Source organism: Pelophylax lessonae (assembly GCF_965119305.1).
Source record: "Pelophylax lessonae genome assembly, chromosome: 4".
In the NCBI taxonomy this organism is placed as follows: Eukaryota; Metazoa; Chordata; class Amphibia; order Anura; family Ranidae; genus Pelophylax; species Pelophylax lessonae.
In genome coordinates, this window is record NC_138771.1 from 641938674 (window position 1) to 641965806 (window position 27133).

The 27133-nt window shown below is 42.6% G+C and overlaps 1 protein-coding gene across 1 annotated transcript; it reads right to left on the reverse strand.

Annotated features, from left to right (window-relative positions):
- Positions 1-20492: 20492 nt before the first annotated feature.
- On the reverse strand, positions 20493-21484 carry LOC309552139 (olfactory receptor 10C1-like). The gene has a single exon (XM_082252954.1). It carries the CDS (start codon positions 21477-21479, stop codon positions 20529-20531), a length of 951 nt encoding a protein of 316 aa, XP_082109080.1. The 5' UTR covers positions 21480-21484; the 3' UTR covers positions 20493-20528.
- Between the last annotated feature and the right edge of the window lie 5649 nt (positions 21485-27133).

The following is a 27133-nucleotide window of genomic DNA, read 5'->3' on the forward strand; positions in this document are numbered from 1 at the left end:
GGACACCTAGATGTCCGTGTTCGACGGGTTCGGCCGAACTTTAAAAAAAAGTCCGGGTCCGTGTCCCGGACTTTTACCGAACTTTTCCCGGACACCGAACCCCATTGAAGTCAATGGGGACCCGAACTTTAAGGCACTAAAATGGCTCTAAAACACCAAAGGAAAGGGCTAGAGTGCTGCAAATGGCAGCAAAACGTAATTAAGAGCATGGCAAGTGCTCTGCAAACAAATGTGGATAGGGAAATAACTTAAAACAACAAAAAAAAACAGAAAAATAAAACAATGTTCTTCTTCATCTCTGAAGGACGAGGCCCATATGGAGTAGGAGGGAGGTTGAGGTGGTGGTGGATGTGGCGGTGACATAGGCGTGCGCACAGGGTGTGCTGGGTGTGCCTGGGCACACCCTAATCACCTAGGGCACATAGCATTGCCAGTGAGGAGATGGGAAAGATCTCCCCTGGGACCTGCTCTGCTCTATTTCTCCTTGCCTACAGGTACATGGCCCCGATACATTACTCTCCCTGCTGGCAAACACATGCATGTGTATTTCAACTTTGGGGTGCACACCTTAATGCAATAGGCTGCGCACACCTATGGGCGGTGTAGGTGGAAGCGGCGGTGGAGGAGGACCAGGGCCGGATTAACAGCATCATGGGCTTGGTGCTGAGGATTTTGAAGGGCCTTAAGGGCCGTGCCTTGCCATGCACCCAGAGGAGGAAGGGTGCAGCCATGCATGCCTAATTCAACATGGGATGCTGTCTCTGAAGCCCATAAACACATCCATGCATCGCCAACTGTCCCTCCTTGTCCGGCCTTCACGCTGTGTGGGGAGGTTCTGAGGGTGCTGCCTGGGGAAGCGAGCATAGAAGCCAGACTTCTGTGTTTACAAGTGACAGAAGAGCGGTAACAGTGAATATGGCCAACCCGGGGCCTATATAAAAGGTAGGGGCCTGGAGCTGCAGCTCCAATAGCCCCTACATTAATCTGGCCCTGAGGAGGAGGACGAGGTAGCCAACACTGCTTCTTTTCAAAAATTTTAAATGAGGGTACACCCCAAAAGAGTGAGAAAGAGCAAAAATGGAACAATGGGTGGGTAAGGTCGGTATCCATTGCTATTCTGCATAAGGTACGGAAAAGTCCCGTGGGATCCATGCCTGGTTCATTTTAATGAACGTGAGCTTGTCCACATTGTCTCTGGACAGGCGGCTGCGCTTGTCTGTTATAACGCCCCCAGCCGTGCTAAATACCCGTTCAGATAATACACTGACTGCAGGGCACGCCAGCACCTCCAAGGCGTAAAGGGCAAGCTCAGGCCATGTGCCCAATTTGGAGACCCAGAAGTTGAAGGGGGCAGACCCGTCATTCACTACATGTAGGCGTGTGCACACATACTGCTCCACCATGTTGGTAAAATGCTGCCTCCTGCTAAGACGTTCCATCTGAGCTGCTGGTGCTGCTGTTTGTTGTGGCGTGCTGACAAAGCTTTTCCACATTTCGGCCATGCTAACCCTGCCTTCTGAGGTGCTGGCGGTGCCCTGGTTGCGTTGGCGACCTCCTCCTCCTCCTCCTCTGCCTTGTGCTTCCACTGTGGCCCCGCTGTCAGATGGGAATGCCAGCAGCATGGCGTCTACCAGCGTGCGCTTGTACTCGCGCATCTTGCGATCGCGCTCCAGTGAGTGAATTAAGGACGGTACGTTGTCCTTGTAACGGGGATCCAGCAGCGTGGCCACCCAGTAATCAGCACAAGTTAGAATGTGGGCAACTCGGCGGTCGTTGTGGAGACACTGCAGCATGTAATCGCTCATGTGTGCCAGGCTGCCCAGAGGCAACGAAAGGCTGTCCTCTGTGGGAGGTGTATCGTCCGTGTCCTCTGTATCCCCCCAGCCACGCACCAGTGATGGCCATGAGCTGGCCTGGGTGCCACCCTGCTGTGAACATGGTTCCATCTCCTCCTCCAGCTCCTCCTCCTCCTCATCCTCCTCATCCTCCAGAACTGTGCCCCTGCTGGACAATTGCGTCCCTGGCGTTTGCGTGTGCAGGAACCCACCCTCGGAGCCCCTTGCGAATGACTGCCCTGAAAGCCTTGGAAATGTTACCTCTTCATCCTCCTCCTCCTCCTCATCCTGTGCCACATCCTCTTCCATCATCGCCCGAATTGTTTTTTCAAGGAGGCATAGAAGTGGGATAGTTAAGCTGAGAACGGCGTCATTGCCACTGGCCATGTTGGTGGAGTACTCAAAACAGCGCAACAAGGCACACAGGTCTCGCATGGAGGCCCAGTTAAATTAAATAGCGGAATAGAAAATATGATCCAAAAAAAGTGTATGTATATCACACGTACACAACCACACTGGGCCCCAATTACTATTGTTTGTACCCCTAAAAGGCTAAAGGAGGAGTAGGGGGAGTATGGAACAGGCAGCACCCTCAAACCTTCAGAAGTATGAGATGAACCCCAACAACTTGGAAAGGTGGATCTCTCTCACACGTACCAACACAGACTATCCCCCAATTTAACTGATCCCCAAAGGTTTTTGATTAAATAGCGGAATAGAAAATATGATCCAAAAAAAGTGTATGTATATCACACGTACACAACCACACTGGGCCCCAATTACTATTGTTTGTACCCCTAAAAGGCTAGATGAGGAGTAGGGGGAGTATGGAACAGGCAGCACCCTCAAACCTTCAGAAGTATGAGATGAACCCCAACAACTTGGAAAGGTGGATCTCTCTCACACGTACCAACACAGACTATCCCCCAATTTAACTGATCCCCAAAGGTTTTTGATTAAATAGCGGAATAGAAAATATGATCCAAAAAAAGTGTATGTATATCACACGTACACAACCACACTAGGCCCCAATTACTATTGTTTGTACCCCTAAAAGGCTAGGAGTAGGGGGAGTATGGAACAGGCAGCACCCTCAAACCTTCAGAAGTATGAGATGAACCCCAACAACTTGGAAAGGTGGATCTCTCTCACACGTACCAACACAGACTATCCCCCAATTTAACTGATCCCCAAAGGTTTTTGATTAAATAGCGGAATAGAAAATATGATCCAAAAAAAGTGTATGTATATCACACGTACACAACCACACTAGGCCCCAATTACTATTGTTTGTACCCCTAAAAGGCTAGGAGTAGGGGGAGTATGGAACAGGCAGCACCCTCAAACCTTCAGAAGTATGAGATGAACCCCAACAACTTGGAAAGGTGGATCTCTCTCACACGTACCAACACAGACTATCCCCCAATTTAACTGATCCCCAAAGGTTTTTGATTAAATAGCGGAATAGAAAATATGATCCAAAAAAAGTGTATGTATATCACACGTACACAACCACACTAGGCCCCAATTACTATTGTTTGTACCCCTAAAAGGCTAGGAGTAGGGGGAGTACGGAACAGGCAGCACCCTCAAACCTTCAGAAGTATGAGATGAACCCCAACAACTTGGAAAGGTGGATCTCTCTCACACGTACCAACACAGACTATCCCCCAATTTAACTGATCCCCAAAGGTTTTTGATTAAATAGCGGAATAGAAAATATGATCCAAAAAAAGTGTATGTATATCACACGTACACAACCACACTAGGCCCCAATTACTATTGTTTGTACCCCTAAAAGGCTAGGAGTAGGGGGAGTATGGAACAGGCAGCACCCTCAAACCTTCAGAAGTATGAGATGAACCCCAACAACTTGGAAAGGTGGATCTCTCTCACACGTACCAACACAGACTATCCCCCAATTTAACTGATCCCCAAAGGTTTTTGATTAAATAGCGGAATAGAAAATATGATCCAAAAAAAGTGTATGTATATCACACGTACACAACCACACTGGGCCCCAATTACTATTGTTTGTACCCCTAAAAGGCTAGATGAGGAGTAGGGGGAGTATGGAACAGGCAGCACCCTCAAACCTTCAGAAGTATGAGATGAACCCCAACAACTTGGAAAGGTGGATCTCTCTCACACGTACCAACACAGACTATCCCCCAATTTAACTGATCCCCAAAGGTTTTTGATTAAATAGCGGAATAGAAAATATGATCCAAAAAAAGTGTATGTATATCACACGTACACAACCACACTAGGCCCCAATTACTATTGTTTGTACCCCTAAAAGGCTAGGAGTAGGGGGAGTATGGAACAGGCAGCACCCTCAAACCTTCAGAAGTATGAGATGAACCCCAACAACTTGGAAAGGTGGATCTCTCTCACACGTACCAACACAGACTATCCCCCAATTTAACTGATCCCCAAAGGTTTTTGATTAAATAGCGGAATAGAAAATATGATCCAAAAAAAGTGTATGTATATCACACGTACACAACCACACTAGGCCCCAATTACTATTGTTTGTACCCCTAAAAGGCTAGATGAGGAGTAGGGGGGGTATGGAACAGGCAGCACCCTCAAACCTTCAGAAGTATGAGATGAACCCCAACAACTTGGAAAGGTGGATCTCTCTCACACGTACCAACACAGACTATCCCCCAATTTAACTGATCCCCAAAGGTTTTTGATTAAATAGCGGAATAGAAAATATGATCCAAAAAAAGTGTATGTATATCACACGTACACAACCACACTAGGCCCCAATTACTATTGTTTGTACCCCTAAAAGGCTAGATGAGGAGTAGGGGGAGTATGGAACAGGCAGCACCCTCAAACCTTCAGAAGTATGAGATGAACCCCAACAACTTGGAAAGGTGGATCTCTCTCACACGTACCAACACAGACTATCCCCCAATTTAACTGATCCCCAAAGGTTTTTGATTAAATAGCGGAATAGAAAATATGATCCAAAAAAAGTGTATGTATATCACACGTACACAACCACACTGGGCCCCAATTACTATTGTTTGTACCCCTAAAAGGCTAGGAGTAGGGGGAGTATGGAACAGGCAGCACCCTCAAACCTTCAGAAGTATGAGATGAACCCCAACAACTTGGAAAGGTGGATCTCTCTCACACGTACCAACACAGACTATCCCCCAATTTAACTGATCCCCAAAGGTTTTTGATTAAATAGCGGAATAGAAAATATGATCCAAAAAAAGTGTATGTATATCACACGTACACAACCACACTAGGCCCCAATTACTATTGTTTGTACCCCTAAAAGGCTAGGAGTAGGGGGAGTACGGAACAGGCAGCACCCTCAAACCTTCAGAAGTATGAGATGAACCCCAACAACTTGGAAAGGTGGATCTCTCTCACACGTACCAACACAGACTATCCCCCAATTTAACTGATCCCCAAAGGTTTTTGATTAAATAGCGGAATAGAAAATATGATCCAAAAAAAGTGTATGTATATCACACGTACACAACCACACTAGGCCCCAATTACTATTGTTTGTACCCCTAAAAGGCTAGGAGTAGGGGGAGTATGGAACAGGCAGCACCCTCAAACCTTCAGAAGTATGAGATGAACCCCAACAACTTGGAAAGGTGGATCTCTCTCACACGTACCAACACAGACTATCCCCCAATTTAACTGATCCCCAAAGGTTTTTGATTAAATAGCGGAATAGAAAATATGATCCAAAAAAAGTGTATGTATATCACACGTACACAACCACACTGGGCCCCAATTACTATTGTTTGTACCCCTAAAAGGCTAGATGAGGAGTAGGGGGAGTATGGAACAGGCAGCACCCTCAAACCTTCAGAAGTATGAGATGAACCCCAACAACTTGGAAAGGTGGATCTCTCTCACACGTACCAACACAGACTATCCCCCAATTTAACTGATCCCCAAAGGTTTTTGATTAAATAGCGGAATAGAAAATATGATCCAAAAAAAGTGTATGTATATCACACGTACACAACCACACTAGGCCCCAATTACTATTGTTTGTACCCCTAAAAGGCTAGGAGTAGGGGGAGTATGGAACAGGCAGCACCCTCAAACCTTCAGAAGTATGAGATGAACCCCAACAACTTGGAAAGGTGGATCTCTCTCACACGTACCAACACAGACTATCCCCCAATTTAACTGATCCCCAAAGGTTTTTGATTAAATAGCGGAATAGAAAATATGATCCAAAAAAAGTGTATGTATATCACACGTACACAACCACACTAGGCCCCAATTACTATTGTTTGTACCCCTAAAAGGCTAGATGAGGAGTAGGGGGAGTATGGAACAGGCAGCACCCTCAAACCTTCAGAAGTATGAGATGAACCCCAACAACTTGGAAAGGTGGATCTCTCTCACACGTACCAACACAGACTATCCCCCAATTTAACTGATCCCGAAAGGTTTTTGATTAAATAGCGGAATAGAAAATATGATCCAAAAAAAGTGTATGTATATCACACGTACACAACCACACTAGGCCCCAATTACTATTGTTTGTACCCCTAAAAGGCTAGGAGTAGGGGGAGTATGGAACAGGCAGCACCCTCAAACCTTCAGAAGTATGAGATGAACCCCAACAACTTGGAAAGGTGGATCTCTCTCACACGTACCAACACAGACTATCCCCCAATTTAACTGATCCCCAAAGGTTTTTGATTAAATAGCGGAATAGAAAATATGATCCAAAAAAAGTGTATGTATATCACACGTACACAACCACACTGGGCCCCAATTACTATTGTTTGTACCCCTAAAAGGCTAGATGAGGAGTAGGGGGAGTATGGAACAGGCAGCACCCTCAAACCTTCAGAAGTATGAGATGAACCCCAACAACTTGGAAAGGTGGATCTCTCTCACACGTACCAACACAGACTATCCCCCAATTTAACTGATCCCCAAAGGTTTTTGATTAAATAGCGGAATAGAAAATATGATCCAAAAAAAGTGTATGTATATCACACGTACACAACCACACTAGGCCCCAATTACTATTGTTTGTACCCCTAAAAGGCTAGGAGTAGGGGGAGTATGGAACAGGCAGCACCCTCAAACCTTCAGAAGTATGAGATGAACCCCAACAACTTGGAAAGGTGGATCTCTCTCACACGTACCAACACAGACTATCCCCCAATTTAACTGATCCCCAAAGGTTTTTGATTAAATAGCGGAATAGAAAATATGATCCAAAAAAAGTGTATGTATATCACACGTACACAACCACACTAGGCCCCAATTACTATTGTTTGTACCCCTAAAAGGCTAGGAGTAGGGGGAGTACGGAACAGGCAGCACCCTCAAACCTTCAGAAGTATGAGATGAACCCCAACAACTTGGAAAGGTGGATCTCTCTCACACGTACCAACACAGACTATCCCCCAATTTAACTGATCCCCAAAGGTTTTTGATTAAATAGCGGAATAGAAAATATGATCCAAAAAAAGTGTATGTATATCACACGTACACAACCACACTAGGCCCCAATTACTATTGTTTGTACCCCTAAAAGGCTAGGAGTAGGGGGAGTATGGAACAGGCAGCACCCTCAAACCTTCAGAAGTATGAGATGAACCCCAACAACTTGGAAAGGTGGATCTCTCTCACACGTACCAACACAGACTATCCCCCAATTTAACTGATCCCCAAAGGTTTTTGATTAAATAGCGGAATAGAAAATATGATCCAAAAAAAGTGTATGTATATCACACGTACACAACCACACTGGGCCCCAATTACTATTGTTTGTACCCCTAAAAGGCTAGATGAGGAGTAGGGGGAGTATGGAACAGGCAGCACCCTCAAACCTTCAGAAGTATGAGATGAACCCCAACAACTTGGAAAGGTGGATCTCTCTCACACGTACCAACACAGACTATCCCCCAATTTAACTGATCCCCAAAGGTTTTTGATTAAATAGCGGAATAGAAAATATGATCCAAAAAAAGTGTATGTATATCACACGTACACAACCACACTAGGCCCCAATTACTATTGTTTGTACCCCTAAAAGGCTAGGAGTAGGGGGAGTATGGAACAGGCAGCACCCTCAAACCTTCAGAAGTATGAGATGAACCCCAACAACTTGGAAAGGTGGATCTCTCTCACACGTACCAACACAGACTATCCCCCAATTTAACTGATCCCCAAAGGTTTTTGATTAAATAGCGGAATAGAAAATATGATCCAAAAAAAGTGTATGTATATCACACGTACACAACCACACTAGGCCCCAATTACTATTGTTTGTACCCCTAAAAGGCTAGATGAGGAGTAGGGGGAGTATGGAACAGGCAGCACCCTCAAACCTTCAGAAGTATGAGATGAACCCCAACAACTTGGAAAGGTGGATCTCTCTCACACGTACCAACACAGACTATCCCCCAATTTAACTGATCCCCAAAGGTTTTTGATTAAATAGCGGAATAGAAAATATGATCCAAAAAAAGTGTATGTATATCACACGTACACAACCACACTGGGCCCCAATTACTATTGTTTGTACCCCTAAAAGGCTAGGAGTAGGGGGAGTATGGAACAGGCAGCACCCTCAAACCTTCAGAAGTATGAGATGAACCCCAACAACTTGGAAAGGTGGATCTCTCTCACACGTACCAACACAGACTATCCCCCAATTTAACTGATCCCCAAAGGTTTTTGATTAAATAGCGGAATAGAAAATATGATCCAAAAAAAGTGTATGTATATCACACGTACACAACCACACTAGGCCCCAATTACTATTGTTTGTACCCCTAAAAGGCTAGGAGTAGGGGGAGTACGGAACAGGCAGCACCCTCAAACCTTCAGAAGTATGAGATGAACCCCAACAACTTGGAAAGGTGGATCTCTCTCACACGTACCAACACAGACTATCCCCCAATTTAACTGATCCCCAAAGGTTTTTGATTAAATAGCGGAATAGAAAATATGATCCAAAAAAAGTGTATGTATATCACACGTACACAACCACACTGGGCCCCAATTACTATTGTTTGTACCCCTAAAAGGCTAGATGAGGAGTAGGGGGAGTATGGAACAGGCAGCACCCTCAAACCTTCAGAAGTATGAGATGAACCCCAACAACTTGGAAAGGTGGATCTCTCTCACACGTACCAACACAGACTATCCCCCAATTTAACTGATCCCCAAAGGTTTTTGATTAAATAGCGGAATAGAAAATATGATCCAAAAAAAGTGTATGTATATCACACGTACACAACCACACTAGGCCCCAATTACTATTGTTTGTACCCCTAAAAGGCTAGGAGTAGGGGGAGTATGGAACAGGCAGCACCCTCAAACCTTCAGAAGTATGAGATGAACCCCAACAACTTGGAAAGGTGGATCTCTCTCACACGTACCAACACAGACTATCCCCCAATTTAACTGATCCCCAAAGGTTTTTGATTAAATAGCGGAATAGAAAATATGATCCAAAAAAAGTGTATGTATATCACACGTACACAACCACACTAGGCCCCAATTACTATTGTTTGTACCCCTAAAAGGCTAGATGAGGAGTAGGGGGGGTATGGAACAGGCAGCACCCTCAAACCTTCAGAAGTATGAGATGAACCCCAACAACTTGGAAAGGTGGATCTCTCTCACACGTACCAACACAGACTATCCCCCAATTTAACTGATCCCCAAAGGTTTTTGATTAAATAGCGGAATAGAAAATATGATCCAAAAAAAGTGTATGTATATCACACGTACACAACCACACTAGGCCCCAATTACTATTGTTTGTACCCCTAAAAGGCTAGATGAGGAGTAGGGGGAGTATGGAACAGGCAGCACCCTCAAACCTTCAGAAGTATGAGATGAACCCCAACAACTTGGAAAGGTGGATCTCTCTCACACGTACCAACACAGACTATCCCCCAATTTAACTGATCCCCAAAGGTTTTTGATTAAATAGCGGAATAGAAAATATGATCCAAAAAAAGTGTATGTATATCACACGTACACAACCACACTGGGCCCCAATTACTATTGTTTGTACCCCTAAAAGGCTAGATGAGGAGTAGGGGGAGTATGGAACAGGCAGCACCCTCAAACCTTCAGAAGTATGAGATGAACCCCAACAACTTGGAAAGGTGGATCTCTCTCACACGTACCAACACAGACTATCCCCCAATTTAACTGATCCCGAAAGGTTTTTGATTAAATAGCGGAATAGAAAATATGATCCAAAAAAAGTGTATGTATATCACACGTACACAACCACACTAGGCCCCAATTACTATTGTTTGTACCCCTAAAAGGCTAGGAGTAGGGGGAGTATGGAACAGGCAGCACCCTCAAACCTTCAGAAGTATGAGATGAACCCCAACAACTTGGAAAGGTGGATCTCTCTCACACGTACCAACACAGACTATCCCCCAATTTAACTGATCCCCAAAGGTTTTTGATTAAATAGCGGAATAGAAAATATGATCCAAAAAAAGTGTATGTATATCACACGTACACAACCACACTAGGCCCCAATTACTATTGTTTGTACCCCTAAAAGGCTAGGAGTAGGGGGAGTATGGAACAGGCAGCACCCTCAAACCTTCAGAAGTATGAGATGAACCCCAACAACTTGGAAAGGTGGATCTCTCTCACACGTACCAACACAGACTATCCCCCAATTTAACTGATCCCCAAAGGTTTTTGATTAAATAGCGGAATAGAAAATATGATCCAAAAAAAGTGTATGTATATCACACGTACACAACCACACTAGGCCCCAATTACTATTGTTTGTACCCCTAAAAGGCTAGATGAGGAGTAGGGGGGGTATGGAACAGGCAGCACCCTCAAACCTTCAGAAGTATGAGATGAACCCCAACAACTTGGAAAGGTGGATCTCTCTCACACGTACCAACACAGACTATCCCCCAATTTAACTGATCCCCAAAGGTTTTTGATTAAATAGCGGAATAGAAAATATGATCCAAAAAAAGTGTATGTATATCACACGTACACAACCACACTAGGCCCCAATTACTATTGTTTGTACCCCTAAAAGGCTAGGAGTAGGGGGAGTATGGAACAGGCAGCACCCTCAAACCTTCAGAAGTATGAGATGAACCCCAACAACTTGGAAAGGTGGATCTCTCTCACACGTACCAACACAGACTATCCCCCAATTTAACTGATCCCCAAAGGTTTTTGATTAAATAGCGGAATAGAAAATATGATCCAAAAAATGTGTATGTATATCACACGTACACAACCACACTAGGCCCCAATTACTATTGTTTGTACCCCTAAAAGGCTAGGAGTAGGGGGAGTATGGAACAGGCAGCACCCTCAAACCTTCAGAAGTATGAGATGAACCCCAACAACTTGGAAAGGTGGATCTCTCTCACACGTACCAACACAGACTATCCCCCAATTTAACTGATCCCCAAAGGTTTTTGATTAAATAGCGGAATAGAAAATATGATCCAAAAAAAGTGTATGTATATCACACGTACACAACCACACTAGGCCCCAATTACTATTGTTTGTACCCCTAAAAGGCTAGATGAGGAGTAGGGGGAGTATGGAACAGGCAGCACCCTCAAATCTTCAGAAGTATGAGATTGTGTTCACTGTACCCCACAAAGATTGAGTTCACTGCACCCCACAATGATTGTGTTCACTGCACCCCACAATGATTGTGTTCACTGCACCCCACAAAGATTGTGTTCACTGCACCTCACAAAGATTGTGTTCACTGTACCCCCCAAAGATTGTGTTCACTGCACCCCACAAAGATTCTGTTCACTGTACCCCACAAAGATTGTGTTCACTGCACCCTAAAAGGATGTTGTTCACTGCACCCCACAAAGATTGTGTTCACTGCACCCTAAAAGGATGTTGTTCACTGCACCCCAAAAATATTGTGTTCACTGTACCCCCCCAAAGATTGTGTTCACTGCACCCCACAAAGATTGTGTTCACTGCACCCCAAAAAGATTGTGTTCACTGTACCCCCCAAAGATTGTGTTCACTGCACCCCAAAAAGATTGTGTTCACTGTACCCCCCAAAGATTGTGTTCACTGCACCCCACAAAGATTCTGTTCACTGTACCCCACAAAGATTGTGTTCACTGCACCCCAAAAAGATTGTGTTCACTGTACCCCCCCAAAGATTGTGTTCACTGCACCCCACAAAGATTCTGTTCACTGCACCCCACAAAGGATTTTGTTCACTGCACCCCAAAAAGATTGTGTTCACTGCACCCCAAAAAGGATTTTGATCACTGCACCCCAAAAAGGATGTTGTTCACTGCACCCCAAAAATGATTTTGTTCACTCCACCCCAAAAAGATTGTGTTCACTGCACCCCACAAAGATTGTGTTCACTGCACCCCAAAAAGATTGTGTTCACTGTACCCCCCAAAGATTGTGTTCACTGCACCCCACAAAGATTCTGTTCACTGTACCCCACAAAGATTGTGTTCACTGCACCCCAAAAAGATTGTGTTCACTGTACCCCCCAAAGATTGTGTTCACTGCACCCCACAAAGATTCTGTTCACTGTACCCCACAAAGATTGTGTTCACTGCACCCCACAAAGATTGTGTTCACTGCACCCCAAAAAGATTGTGTTCACTGCACCCCAAAAATGATTTTGTTCACTGCACCCCAAAAAGGATTTTGTTCACTGCACCCCAAAAAGGATGTTGTTCACTCCACCCCAAAAAGATTGTGTTCACTGCACCCCAAAAAGATTGTGTTCACTGCACCCCACAAAGGATTTTGTTCACTGCACCCCAAAAAGATTGTGTTCACTGCACCCCAAAAAGGATGTTGTTCACTGCACCCCAAAAAGGATTTTGTTCACTGCACCCCAAAAAGATTGTGTTCACTGCACCCCACAAAGGATTTTGTTCACTGCACCCCACAAAGATTGTGTTCACTGCACACCAAAAAGGATTGTGTTCACTGCACCCCAAAAAGATTTTGTTCACTGCACCCCAAAAAGATTGTGTTCACTGCAGCCCAAAAAGATTGTGTTCACTGCAGCCCAAAAAGATTGTGTTCACTGCAGCCCAAAAAGATTGTGTTCACTGCAGCCCAAAAAGATTGTGTTCACTGCAGCTCACACACAGAAAAATGGATGTGGATCACTGACACCTGCCTATCTCCAATCCCACACCACACAGCAATATCGATTGTAGTTTGTAGAACACAGTTTCCCTAAAATTCAGCAGACTCTGTCCCTAACAGGATTGAGAAGAGATCGTAGATCAGGATTGAGTGCAGATTCACCCCACCCCCCACACAGCAATATCGATTGTAGTTTGTAGAAGACACTGACCCTATAATTCAGCAGACTCTATCCCTAAAATGCCTACAACTCGCCCTGCCTAAACACTCCGACCTGTCCCTCAATTCTATCCGGACACAAATGGTTTTTTCCTGCCTATCTTTCCCTAATCAGCAGCCAGCACATTGATGTGTGCTCTGTCCCTTAGCTAAGCAGCAGAATGACGCTGCTGCGGCGGCTGCCTCGAACTTATAAAGACTTGGTCACATGCTTCAGACGGCCAATCACAGCTACTAAGACATTTGCAGGCATGGCTGGGATGGCTTAAGGCACACCAGTTAAACGATTGTTGATTGGCTGTTGAAAGCCCGCCATGAAAAGAGCGCCAAAGCATGCAAAACCCGGAAATAAAACGACCGAACACGGATTTTTACCCGAACATACAGTAAAGTGTCCGTGTCCGTGTTCGGGTAAAAAAAATCCAATTATTCGGTACGAACACGAATAATACAGTCCGTGTTCGCTCAACACTACTAAAGAGGAATGCACAATAAATACATATGTAAACAAATAAATGATACACAATATCCCCAATTGTTCGATAATAATGCAATAGTGGTGCAATGATATATATAAAGTGACTAGGTGCTAAAAATATTTATAGCAGATGGAAGAAATTGAAGGGACGGTGCTCCTAGACGGAGAAAAGAGGGTGGGGGCAGTCGGCATCCCCAAATATTGTTGCACTCGAAACAAATTACAAGGTTCTCACCAGATGGTATTTGGTTCCCGCTAGGATCTCTAAATTTGCACCTCAGTACTCCGCGCTTCAGAGGATGCAAATCCCCAGGCACCCACGCACATATCTGGTGGGAGTGCCCTGTGGTTCAAGCCTTCTGGTCCAAAGTGCACGAAACTCTGTCTACTATATTTGGCAACCCTCTTGCCCCTGACCCGGCATCTGCCCTCCTGAATCGCAAGCCACCTAACCTTACACACCGTCAATTCAAACTTTACCTTTATGTCACGACGGCTGCAAAGCAAACCATCGCGAAAGCTTGGAAAACCCCCACGCTCTGTCATCTAGCTATGCTACACAGGGTTACCCAAGCCATGCTCCATGCTAAAACGGAAGCAATTTTGTTGGACAAACTGGCCCCCTATGAATGGCTCTGGCGACCCTGGATTGACCATTGCCTACCACCGGGCCTTGACGACGGCCTTGTACTCACCTGATTGGTTACCCTCATTACCGGCTCTCTCTTTTCCCTACTGGGCCCCTAAGGGGGTTCGAGGCTCCCTCTGGGCACCTGCTGATACCCCCCCCCCACGACCCTCCCCTGCTTACCCCACTTTCATTCCTACCCCGCAAACCCAGCCCCCCCCCCACTCAGCCCCTGGTGTACCCACTTTGGAGCTATACTTTGGTTTTGGTTGAGACCCCTTCTGTGTGGGGGTCCATCCATGCAGCGTGGCCTCGGCCTCACCTACAGCTTGAGCACACCCTCATTGCATCCCAGACGGGACACCGGGTCGATCCCATATACGTATTGCATTTGCTACATGTTGTTTGTGTGTTATATACAGCAGTTTTGTATTTCAATGCGCCTTGTTTTACCTAGGCATGTACCTACTATTTCCACTGCATATTGCTGTACCATGTTTCTTTTGCCTTTAAAAAAAATGTTTAAAAGAAAAAGTGGGTTGGGGCATCCCCAAACATGGCAAATAGAAAAAAATGTGCCAAATAGTGAGTCGCGGCTGCCGACGCTGTACGGAGTGTGAGGAGAGCAGCCAATCAAAGGCGGGGATTGCAGGAAGTGGCCGGAGGGTTCCTTTGTGTGGAGAGTGAAGAGCAGCTTTTTTTTTTTTTTTTTTTTATTGGGGTAACCGGGAGCTGATATGATAATGATCCAAAATGTGTTGGCATCTCTGTGTCCTTAATTTTTTATTTGTTTATGTCAGTTTGTTTGGTATATGTATAAAAATTAATAAAAATTGTCAAATTTAAAAAAAAAAATTTAAAGAGCGGCTGGGAGCGGTCGATCTCCATCTCATGTATGACCGCTATACCATGAGGGTTAATGGAACAAAGGAGATGATGAATATTCCATATTGATGCTGTCCGAGGAGATTTACCCTTAACATTTACAAGTGTGTTACCACTGTAGGGGTACCAGTTTCTGGTGAGTGCGCAATTCATTAGGGGGACACAGGATTCACCTGCACGCGTCACCTCCGGAAGAGTGTCACCTTATTCCATAATTATTTGAGACCGGATGGTGGTCACCCTCTTCATTTTGTGAACTTTTAATTTTACACGGACTCACCTATATAGTCACTTTTTTTGTTATGTGACACCTATCATTGCATCTAAGTGTCACTGGACTTCACCTGCTTTTGAACTGTTGTTTTACTTTTATTTTTATTTTTATATTTTTATTGTTATTTTTTTGTTATACCTTGTTTTTGGCTATTATCATATTTGTATTTGCCTTCATCTTTGCCCTTTTTTTTGGGACACCCCTATTTATTTTCTTGACTTATTTCACTTTATCACTTTAAGCGATTTGTTATATTCACTATTTGGCACATTTTTTTCTATTTGCCATCTTTGGGGGCGCCCCCGCCCTCTTTTCTCCGTCTAGGAGCACCGTCACTTCAATTTCTCCCATCTGCTATAAATATTTTTAGCACCTAGTCACTTTATGTCTACCCCACCTGCTATATATTTTTTAGCACCTAGTCACTTTATATATATCATTGCACCTATCACTATTGCACTTTATCGAACAATTGGGGATATTGTGTATCATTTATTTGTTTACATATTTATTTATTGTGCATTCCTCTTTAGGACACTTTTTCAACTCATTGCATCATATTGCATTCAGCACTTTATCATTTACACCACTCCTTTGAGAGATATCTATATCTTTTATCAATTCCCTACATTTATTTACACCCCATCATTTTGGCAGCGCCCAGTACCTTCCTCCTTTTCTATTTTCCAATTGTTACATTGCCCCTTTCAGAGGCATATACCTTTTTTTGAAGGTAGGCTGCAGCCGCCCATTTCCCTATAACTTTTTCCATCAGCGCGGATTCTTTACATTTTTTAATTTAAACATTTTTTATTGGGAATGTTTTATAGCAGAAAGTAAAAAATATGGCGTTTTTTTCAAAATTGTTGCTCTTTTTTTGTTTATAGCTCAAAATCTAAAAATCGCAGAGGTGAAAAGAAAGCTCTATTTGTGGGAAAAAAAGGACATCAACTGTATTTGGGTACAGTGTTGCACAACTGCACAATTTTTCATTAAAGTAAGGCAGTGCCAAATGGCAAACAAAATGGCTTGGTCATTAACCCCTTCCATACCGCGCCATAATAAAATGACGGCGACAGGAATGCTTTCTCGATCCGGGCGGCCGTCATATGACGTCCGCCCATTCTATCTGCTAGTGCGCGCCCCGATCAGGGATGAGGCTCGTCCCTCGGACATAACCCATCCCTGATCAAGGTAAACAGCCAATAGAAATTGGCTGTTTACCACGTGATCGGCTGTGTCAATCACAGCCGATCACATGAGCGGCTCCAGCACGAGCCGCTCGTTCTCTCTGCAATGCAGCGATCGGGGACGAGGCTCATCCCTCGGACAGAGCCAATCCCCGATCTTGGTAAAGAGCCAATGAAATTGGCTTTTTACCATGTGACCGGTTGTGTCCAATCACAGCCGGTCACAAATTTCAACAAAGATGAGGGTAACTCACTGTTACCAGGCTCTTCTCCTCACACACCGATCCAGTGTGAGGAGATCTGCAAACAGTGAGTTACCACAGAGTACTGTTACTATTACTGTGCCCTGATTGCCTGATTGCTCCCACCAAATAAAGAGACCTGTCACCAGAGTACTGTCACCTGCCCATCTGAGTACCTGTCACCTGCCCATCAGCATACCCGAGTACCTGTTCCCTGCCCATCAGAGTACCCGAGTGCCTGTCACCTACCCAGCAGGGTACCCGAGTACCTGTCACCTACCTCATCAGAGTACCTGACGCCTAAAGTACCCGAGTACTTGCCGCCTGCTCATCAGTACCCATCACTACTCATCAGTACTCATCAGTATCCATCAGTACCTATCACCTATCAGAATCAGTACTGATCATCAGTACCCATCAGTATCACCTATCAGTATCAGTACTACTCATCAGTACCCATCAGTACCTATCACCTGCCTGTCACCTGCCCATCAAAGTACCCGAGTACCTGTCACCTGCTCATGAGTACCAGAGTACCTGTCACCTGCCTGTCACCTGCCCAGCAAAGTACCCGAGTACCTGTCACCCTTCATACAGCCACCATGTCCAAATCCAAAAAGGTTTTCACTGCCGAAGAGGCCTGTCAATTATTATCCCTGATGGATGAGAGCAGCGGGAAGCTCTCACTTTCCAATGCCGAAACCATTTCTGAATCTGGTTCAGAATTTTAGCCCTTTGAAGGCTTTACATCCGGCACTGAATCGGAGGAGGAAGAAGTTCGGCCTAAAAGACGTCGCACTGAAAACCAGGCAGACACCAGCAGTGCCAATGGCCAATCGGCAAACGCCAACGGTGCTGGACCCCAGGAGGAAATGCCCAGTACAAGCACTGGAATTTCACACCAGCCCTAAAGAAACAGAGCCCAAATGCAGCTTCCGGATGCCTTGGGAAACCCATTGTGGCTGCCTTCTAGCTCTGGGTCAGCTACAATCTCCCCTTCACAGCACAGCCAGGTTTGCAGGTCAACACCCAAAATTTTGTTGTGATTGATTTTTTTTATTTTTTTTTCCCTATGGAGTTCCTTCAAAACATCGTGGACCAAACAAATAGCCTAGCAACCAGTTTAAAGGTCCCTTTTTTTTTCATTTTATTTATTTTTTTTTTATTTATTTTTTTTTTTTCTATCTTTTAGTGCACTTGTGAGATCTGAGGACTTTTGACCCCAGATCTCACAAAAAAAGAGGTCCTGTCGTGCCTATTTCTATTACAAGGAATGTTTAAATTCCTTATAATAGAAATAAAAATGATCAATTTTTTTTTTTAAACGGTGTAAAAATAAAAAATAATAAATAAAATAAATAGTAAAAAAAAAAAAAAAAATTAAAGCGCCCTGTCCCCGTTAGCTCGCGCGCAGAAGCGAACGCATACGGAAACCCGTCCACATATGTAAACGGTGTTCAAACCACACACGTGAGGTATTGCCGCGATCGTTAGAGCAAGAGCAATAATTTGAGCCCTAGACCTCCTCTGTAACTCTAAGATGGCAACCTGTAGAAATTTTTAAAATGTGGCCTATGGGGATTTTTAAGTACCAAAGTTTGTCGCCATTCCGTGAGCGTGCGCAATTTTGAAGCATGACATGTTGGGTATCTATTTACTCTGCGTAACATTATCTTTCACTTTATGGAAAAAAATCGGGCTAACTTTACTGGTTTTTTATTTTGTAATTAAAAAAACTGAATTTTTTAAAAAAAATTGTGTTTGGAAGACCGCTGTGCAAATACGGTGTGATAAAAAATAATGCAATAATCTCCATTTTATTCGCTAGGGTCTCTGCTAAAAAAAATATATATATATAGTGTCTGGGGATTCTAAGTAGTTTTCTAGCAAAAACAACGGATTTTAGCTTGTAAACACCAAATGTCAAAAATAGGCCTAGGCAAGTGGCTAGGATGCATGATGGTGCTCCTTGGATGTTGGGTCCCTCTATATGGCTAGGCTGTGAAAAAGTCTCACACATGTGGTATTGCCATACTCAGGAGGAGTAGCAGAATGTATTTTGGGGTGTCATTTTTGCTATGTACATGCTATGTGTTGGAAATATCTTATAAATGAACAACTTTGTGTAAAAAAAAATGCGTTTTCATTTTTTTTTCCACATTTTCCAAAAACTTCTGGAAAAAAATAACATGTTCAAAAGACTCATTATGCCTCGTAGATTATACGTTGGGGTGTTTGCTTTCCAAAATGGGGTCATTTAGTGGGCTTTTCCATTGTGTTGGTGCTCCAGGGCCTTCAAAAGTGTAATAGGTGGTTGAAAAATGAAAAGTGTATTTTATGTTCCTAGAACGCCTGGAGGTGCTACTTCAATGTTGGACCTCTGTATGTGGCCTGGCTGTAAAAAAGTCTCACACATGTGGTATCGCCATACTCAGGAGGAGTAGCAGAATGTATTTTGGGGTGTCATTTTTGCTATTTACATGCTATGTGTTAGAAACATCCTATAAATTGACAACTTTGTGTAAAAAAAAAAAGGTTTTCATTTTTTTCCCACATTTTCCAAAAACTTGTGGAAAAAAATGACATGTTAAAACGACCCATAATGCCTCATAGAATATACGTTGGAGTGTTTGCTTTCCAAAATGGGGTCATTTTGTGGACTTTTCCATTGTATTGGTGCTCTAGGGCCTTGAAAAGTGTGATAGGTAGTAAGAAAGTTTTATGTGTATTTATGCTCCTAGAACACCTGAAGGTGCTACTTGGATGTGGAGTCTCTTTTTGTGGCCAGGCTGTGTAAAAGTCTCACACATGTGGTATCGCCATACTCAGAAGGAGTAGCAGAATGTATTTTGGGGTGTCATTTTTGCTGTGTACATGCTATGTGTTAGAAATAGCTTATAAATTGACAACTTTGTGGGAAAAAAAAGAAAAAAAATGTTTTTCTTCATTTTCCCAAGAATTGTGGGAAAAAATTATAACTTCAAAAAACCCACCATGCCTCTTACTAAATACCTTGGACTGTCTAATTTACAAAAAGGGGTCATTTGGGGGGTATTTGTACTGTCCTGACATTTCAGGGCCTCAAGAAAGGAGATAGGCCGTCAGTACATCAGGTGTGATCAATTTTCAGTAATTGGTACCATAGCTTCTAGACTCAATAACTTTCACACAGACTAAATAATATACACTAATTTGGGTTAATTTTACCAGAAATATGTAGCAGTATAAATTTTGGCCCAAATGTATGAAGAAAAATTATTTTTTGCAAAATTTTATAATAGAAACTAAAAATAAGTGGTTTTTTTTCAAAATTTTTGCTTTTTTTTTGCTTATATCACGAAAAAAAAAAACAGTTGTGATCAAATACCACCAAAAGAAAGCTCTATTTGTGTGGAAAAAAATAATAACAATTTTGTTTGGTTACAGTGTAGCATGACTGAGCAATTGTCATTCAAAGTGTGAGTGCTGAAAGCTGAAAATTGGTCTGGGCAGGAAGGGGGTCTAACTGCTCTGTATGGAAGCGGTTAAGGGGGTAAATCCTTCTGGAGCTGAAGTGGTTAATGGACAGCCTGGGTACACAGTAAAAAACCTGGGCACATGCCTTAGGTGGCAAGGTCTAGGAACTCCCTTGATCATCACTACCTATATTAACTCTCTAGTACCTTTCTGCTCAAAAATGCTTCAACTTTTTTATGAAACGCTTGTCTAATCTCATGGTTTCTCAGGCTATATATGATAGGATTCACCAATGGGTTCACTACAGTGTACAATAAAGAACTGTATTTGTTTACGGAAGGTACTTTCTCATTGGCCGGAGTCACATAAATAGTAATTATAGACCCATAATATGTACCCACAGAGATCAGGTGGGCACAGCATGTAGAAAAAGTTTTTTTCCTGCCAGCGGAGGATGACATTCTAAGAATGATAGTGAAAATGTAGAAGTATGTCCCAATGATAAATGAAAGAGAACAGAAAAACAAAAAGGCAGAGCATGTAAGGTCTAACCATTGTACGATAGATGTGTCTGATGTAGACAATTTCACAACTGGACCTACATCACAAAAGAAGTAATCAATGTCGCTAAAGCCACAAAATTCAAACTGAAATACGAAAAAAATTTCAGTTGTAGATAGAGTCCAAGTTATTGCCCAAGAGCTAAAACCCAACAGGAAGCAGATTTTACGGTCCATGATTAAAATGTAATGTAAAGGATTAGAAATAGCGACATATCGATCATAGGACATTATAGTAAGAATGAAACATTGTACAAAACCAAAATTTAAAAAGGAGTATAGCTGTATGATACAGCCGTCAACAGACATTTCTCTCTTTGTCTTTAGTATAACCTCTGCCATCAGTGGTATGACACACGTGGCAAGGAGGACATCTGCGAGAGCTAGGTGCTGAAGGAAGATGAACATTGGAATTTTGAGACTACTATTGGCTGACACTAGAAGAATGATTAGAATGTTGCCGGTCACTATTGCAATGTAAATTAGAAGTAAGACAGCAAAGAATAGAGTTTTGACATTTTCTAGACCTTGGAATCCAAGAAGATAAATCTCTGTGACTTTTGTTTGATTGTCTTGACACATTTTAAGGAGCTTGACCCATCAAAAAAGACAGTAACGCAAAAAAATATATGGATATTATAAGAAGAGAATTAGGTTGATTCACTAAAACTAGAGAGTGCGAAATTTGATGCAGCTCTGCATAAAAACCAATAGGCTTCCAGGTTTTTTTTTTAGTCAAATCTTAACTGAACAAGCTGATTGTCTACAATGCACAGCTGCACCAGATTTTGCACTCTCCAGTTTTAATATATTGACACCCAATGTCGCAAGCTAAGATCAATCACTGAACTTCTCCCCACATTATATTGCAAGTATGTTTATCATAGAAGTATTTTTTAGAAAGTCCACTCAATCAGCTATTAGTCAAAGTTTTACATATAATGCCTTGTAGCTCAATTATCCATGTCTTCTTGGAGGGTCCTTTGTTACTTCTGTGCCGTGTAGCCTGGATCTCAAAGGATTTAGAGGGAGACGCATGGATCCTTGAACCATGCAACCTTGAATCAACTGATTTGAAATTTCCTGTTCTGATTCACTGCAATTCAGAAAAAAGGGAATTTTCATGAATTGCATTAAAATAACAAAGACCATTACCACCTGTCTTCCTGATGTGAAAGTGGTTGTAAACTTCTGAAATAGAAAAATGAACAAAGAATATCCCTCTTTAGTCTGTACTAGCCTCAATCCAAACCACCTGTGACACTGAACTGCTGTAAAGAAGAGAGGGCTGCAGATAAAAAGGTAACATTTATGTAAGAGAATTTGCTTCATCTCTGTGGATCACCATAGGCTTGACATGTGCAGAACGGAAACATTTGTTTTGTTTCGGATAGATTCATTATGTTACTAAATTTGTTTTGTGGATTTGTTTCGGAATCTGTTTTGTTTTGTTCAGTTTTGTTTAGTTTATTAATTAATTCAAATTAATTCCACACTTTTGGAACAATTTAAATTCAGATTGGTGGAAAAATGATCGACCAATTTGATTTCTGTTTGAAAAATAGCTGATTGTTAAGGATTGGGCCAGGAAGTAGCCACTGCGTCCTTAACAACCGATGACTCACCAGCTGTCAGCTGGCTTCCCCGCTGAAAGATGAAATGTAAAGAACAGAATGCGGGCAATGAAAAATACAGAAAAAAAAAAAAAACAGCACTGGGTCCCCACCACAATCCATACCAGGCCCTTCAGGTCCCATGCCCAAGACAATTAATACTAGACCCTTTTCTGAGCATGCCGCCTAGCAGGCCAGGAAAGGAGGAGGAGGGGGGGCAAGTGCCCCCCATCCTGAGCCATACCAGGCCACATGCCACAGTGTAAAAAAAAATACATTAGACAGTTCTGGACAAGTCCTTTTTTTAAAAATATTAAATACATGCCCCCTGAAGTCCAATCCTTCCAAAAATGTGGAATTCATTATAAAACAAATATATGAAACAAAGCTAAACAGATTTCAATTAAATTTGTTACTATTCCATTTGGATTTGGATACATTCGAATCTCCGAACACCCAAAAATTTGGCCCAATTTTTTATTCAAACCTAAACGAATTGCACATGTCTAGTCACTTCAGTGGGTACATGTATAGGGTTTTTCAACCACTTTAACCACTTAAGCCCCGGAAGATTTTACCCCCATTCCGACCAGGGGGTATTTTGCGATTCGGCACTGCGTGACTTTAACGGAGAATTGCGCGGTCGTGCGACGCTGTACCTAAACGAATTTGGCGTCCTTTTTTTCCCACAAACAGAGCTTTCTTTTGGCGGTATTTGATCACCTGTGCGATTTTTTGATCACGCGCTATAAACAAAAAAAGAGCGTCAATTTTGCAAAAATAGCAATATTTTTCCCTTTTTTTTATATGAAATTCCCCCAAAAAAAAATGTAAAAATCAAAATTTTTTAATATTTTCGGCCAATTTGTTTTATGCTACCTATGTTTGGTAAAAAAAATCGCAAAAAGCGTATTTTGATTGGTTTGCGCAAAAGTTATTGCGTTTACTAACAAAGGGAAAGATTTTTGTCATTTTTGTTGTTTTTTTTTTAACGCGTAATGGCGGCGATCTGCGATTTTTTTTGCGGTACTGCGACATTGCGGCGGACAGATCGGACCCTTGACTGACATTTTTGACACTTTTGGGGTTACCAGTGACATTTCTACAGTAATCAGTGCTATATATATGCACTGTTACTGTAAAAATACACTGGTAGTGAAGGGGTTAACTTTATTTGAGAGGGAGGGGCTGTGTGTGTCCCTAGGGGCATGATTCTAACTGTGATTGGCTGGGGCTTCAGCTGTATGCAGACTGATCAACGGATCTACATAGTAGATCCAGATGATCAGCTCTCATACAGCGAGGAGAATGACAGGCAGCTTGTTTACACAAGCTGCCTGACATTCTCCCTCTCCCCCGCCGATCGCAGAGTGGCCGGCGGACATCGGGTCCGCCGGTCACACGCGCGGGGGGGTCCGTGACCACTCGGGAGCGGGAGCGCGCCTCCGGGGGCGCGCGCTCGCTCCCTAGACCCTCACAAGCTAGTGACGTAGCCCTACGTCACTTTGCCTGTGAGGGGCTGACCGCCGACGTAGATAGTCGTGCGGCGGTCGGCAAGTGGTTAAAGTCAAATTTCAGCTTTACAACAAAGTACACCATGCTGTACCATAAAGAGATTGATGCATAGTGTGCTAAACCTACCCCCCAGCCAGGGTTCCCTTTCTATTTAACCACTTTAAGACCGGAAGGATTTGCCCCCTTCCTGACCAGGCCCTATTTTGCGATTCAACATTGCATTACTTTAACTGAGAAATTTTTGGGTGTTCGGAGATTCAAACATATCCATATCCAAATCTAAAGAATTTAATTGAAATCTGTTTAGCTTTGTTTCATATATTCGTTTTATAATGAATTCCACATTTAGTGTCAGGAGCTTGTAGCACCCCTGTTCCATGTCAGCGGTTGGTTCCAGCATCCTGATTTTGGCTGTGATGCATTCTTCCTGTCTGCCTGTTCACCTGCAAGGTGATTGATGTGGCCAATCTCTGGGTGGAGACCGAACCTGATTTAAGTCAGCCAAGCCTGCAGTCTCATGCTTGTGAAAGTGTTGAAACACATGCTCCAAGTTCCCTGTTTGTCTGCCCTGCCTGCTAGTTTGGATTCCCTTGTTGATAATCTTGGATCGGATATTGATTATGCTCAGAAATCAGTATGCCCTGAACCCAGACTGTCAATGACTACTCTGCCTGTCTGACAACTGCAAGTACCTGTTCACTGTTCTCTGTTCAAGTGCCTGTTGGCTGTGCTCAGTTTGCGCCTTCCCTGGCATGGTAGCCAGGCACTATAGCATTGTATAGAAGACCTGGGGACAACTGAGCACCAGCACACCTGCTTACCTCATGGCAAAGGGGGCTGCTATAGGCAAGGAACACAAAAGCTAGCTATAGTGCCTGACCACCTATGCTAGGGTTAGGCATGACATTAAGCAGAAGAAGAGGGGCTGCCAGAAATGTTCTGGACTGTGTGAAGGTAACAGAGTGTTGGCTGTACCTGATACATCTCTTCAATAAATATTTAAGACGCATCTTTAAATCAGATGTACTGTATATATATATATATATATATATATATATATATATATATATATATATATATATATATATATATATATATATATATACACACACTTTTATTCAGTAATTGCATCGTTTTAAGAGTTTTAATTGAAATGCACGTTTGTACTAGGCACTCAAAACCAGGCACTTAGTAGCTGCCTTCTGATGTAGCTTTCAGACTCCCTGTATTCTTTGCAAGTTGCAAATGCCTTAAGAGGCACCAAAAAAATGAGATTTGAGCCATCCACATAGGAGAATATTAACCCTGAATCTTCACCTAAGAGGCGGGTGTCGCTGAAAGACCTCTAAGTTCTACTTGCACTATAGGTCCTCAGTGGCCTTAGTGCTTCTGGTAAGGGACCTCGGCTCACTGGGTGAAGGATCAGATATCCCCACGTCACTTTTGTATCCCACTAAGAAAAGGAGCACAGAGAAACTACACAAGAATCGTCACTATTTCACTTGGAACTTGCATATTTTATATGGACTTTCTGGCAATTGTCTAATTATTTAATTTTTTATGGTGTATTCACTTTTATATTTATATTTGTGTCCAACACTTATTCACATATATTTAACCCACACTCCAACTTCTTCTTATTTGTAGTGGAGATTTTTTTTTATACGGTTTATTGCATGAAGCAACCCACCTATATTATTATATCCTTTTACATATATTGGTGCACCCACCCACAACACCAGTATCATTGTGTTTGAGAGGTATATTACACTAGCACCTTACCTTTATTTTACCATTTATTCACGTCTGCTGTTATAGGTACATTTTTTAAGTTGTTTTACACAGATACTAGACACATTTGATGATTTTTACAGCACTATTACATTTATTACTGTGGTTGTGATTCAAGATTTTATTTTGTGAATGACTGTATGTATTTATGTGTTAGCGTCTCACTACTTCCTTTTTTAGACTCCCTAAAACTGATCTTTGTTCCTAAGCCTGACTACAAAATTTTGCTGTAAAAGTTAGTTGAAATGTAAAAAAAAAAAAAATAATTATATATATATATATATATATATATATATATATATATATATATATATATATATATATATATATATATATATATACAGAGTGCATCGCAGCAAATCAGGGGCCGACGCCATATGACACCCTCCCAGAAATGGCCGACCATGCTGTAGCTGTCATTTTGCTATAGCATGGTCAGTAAGTTGTTAAGAAATAAAACCTGAATCTAATGCAGTTAGGGGGGGTTAAAGCTGGGTCCACTTTAACATATGTGAAACAATTTTGAATGGTCAAACTGCTATCAATTATGCCATGTGCCTAAGCAAATAGTTATTCTATTTTTATTTATTTTTTACTAAAAAAAAAAGAAAAAAATGTATTGGCTCCTTGTACTGCTTTTAATGTTGCAAAACATTGGGGGAGCAAACCCTGAACATGTATATCTAAAGCCGGTGCAGCTATGGACCAAGCAACATGTATATTAAAAAAGAATAGCGCACACATGCAAAAGAAATGACTATCAAATATGGAGACAATCCATAAATAAAAATGGGGATTTAGTCCATTGCGTCAAAGTACCCCATTATCAGTGGGTCCTACACTATCCATAAAAAAGTGGTGAATCCAGCCTCTCTAACCCTTGGAGACAACACTCCTTGCTGGGATAGATGTGCTAATGCACTACAAGGGACTCCTCCTATATCTACTTGATAGTGGACACTGATAGAGTACAGGTGTGTGTGGGGGGTGGGATGCTCAACCCCAGAAGTCTGGTCAGACCGAATACATAATAAACAAGCAAAAAATTGGGGGAGCAAACCCTGAACATGTATATCTAAAGCCGGTGCAGCTATGGACCAAGCAACATGTAAAAAAGAATAGCGCACACATGCAAAAGAAATGACTATCAAATATGGAGACAATCCATAAATAAAAATGGGGAGAGGCTGGATTCACCCCTTTTTTATGGATAGTGTAGGACCCACTGATAATGGGGTACTTTGACGCAGTGGTGGGCTTGAGCACGATATGGCCATATGGTGGGACTAAATCCCCCTTTTAATCTTCCCTATCTGA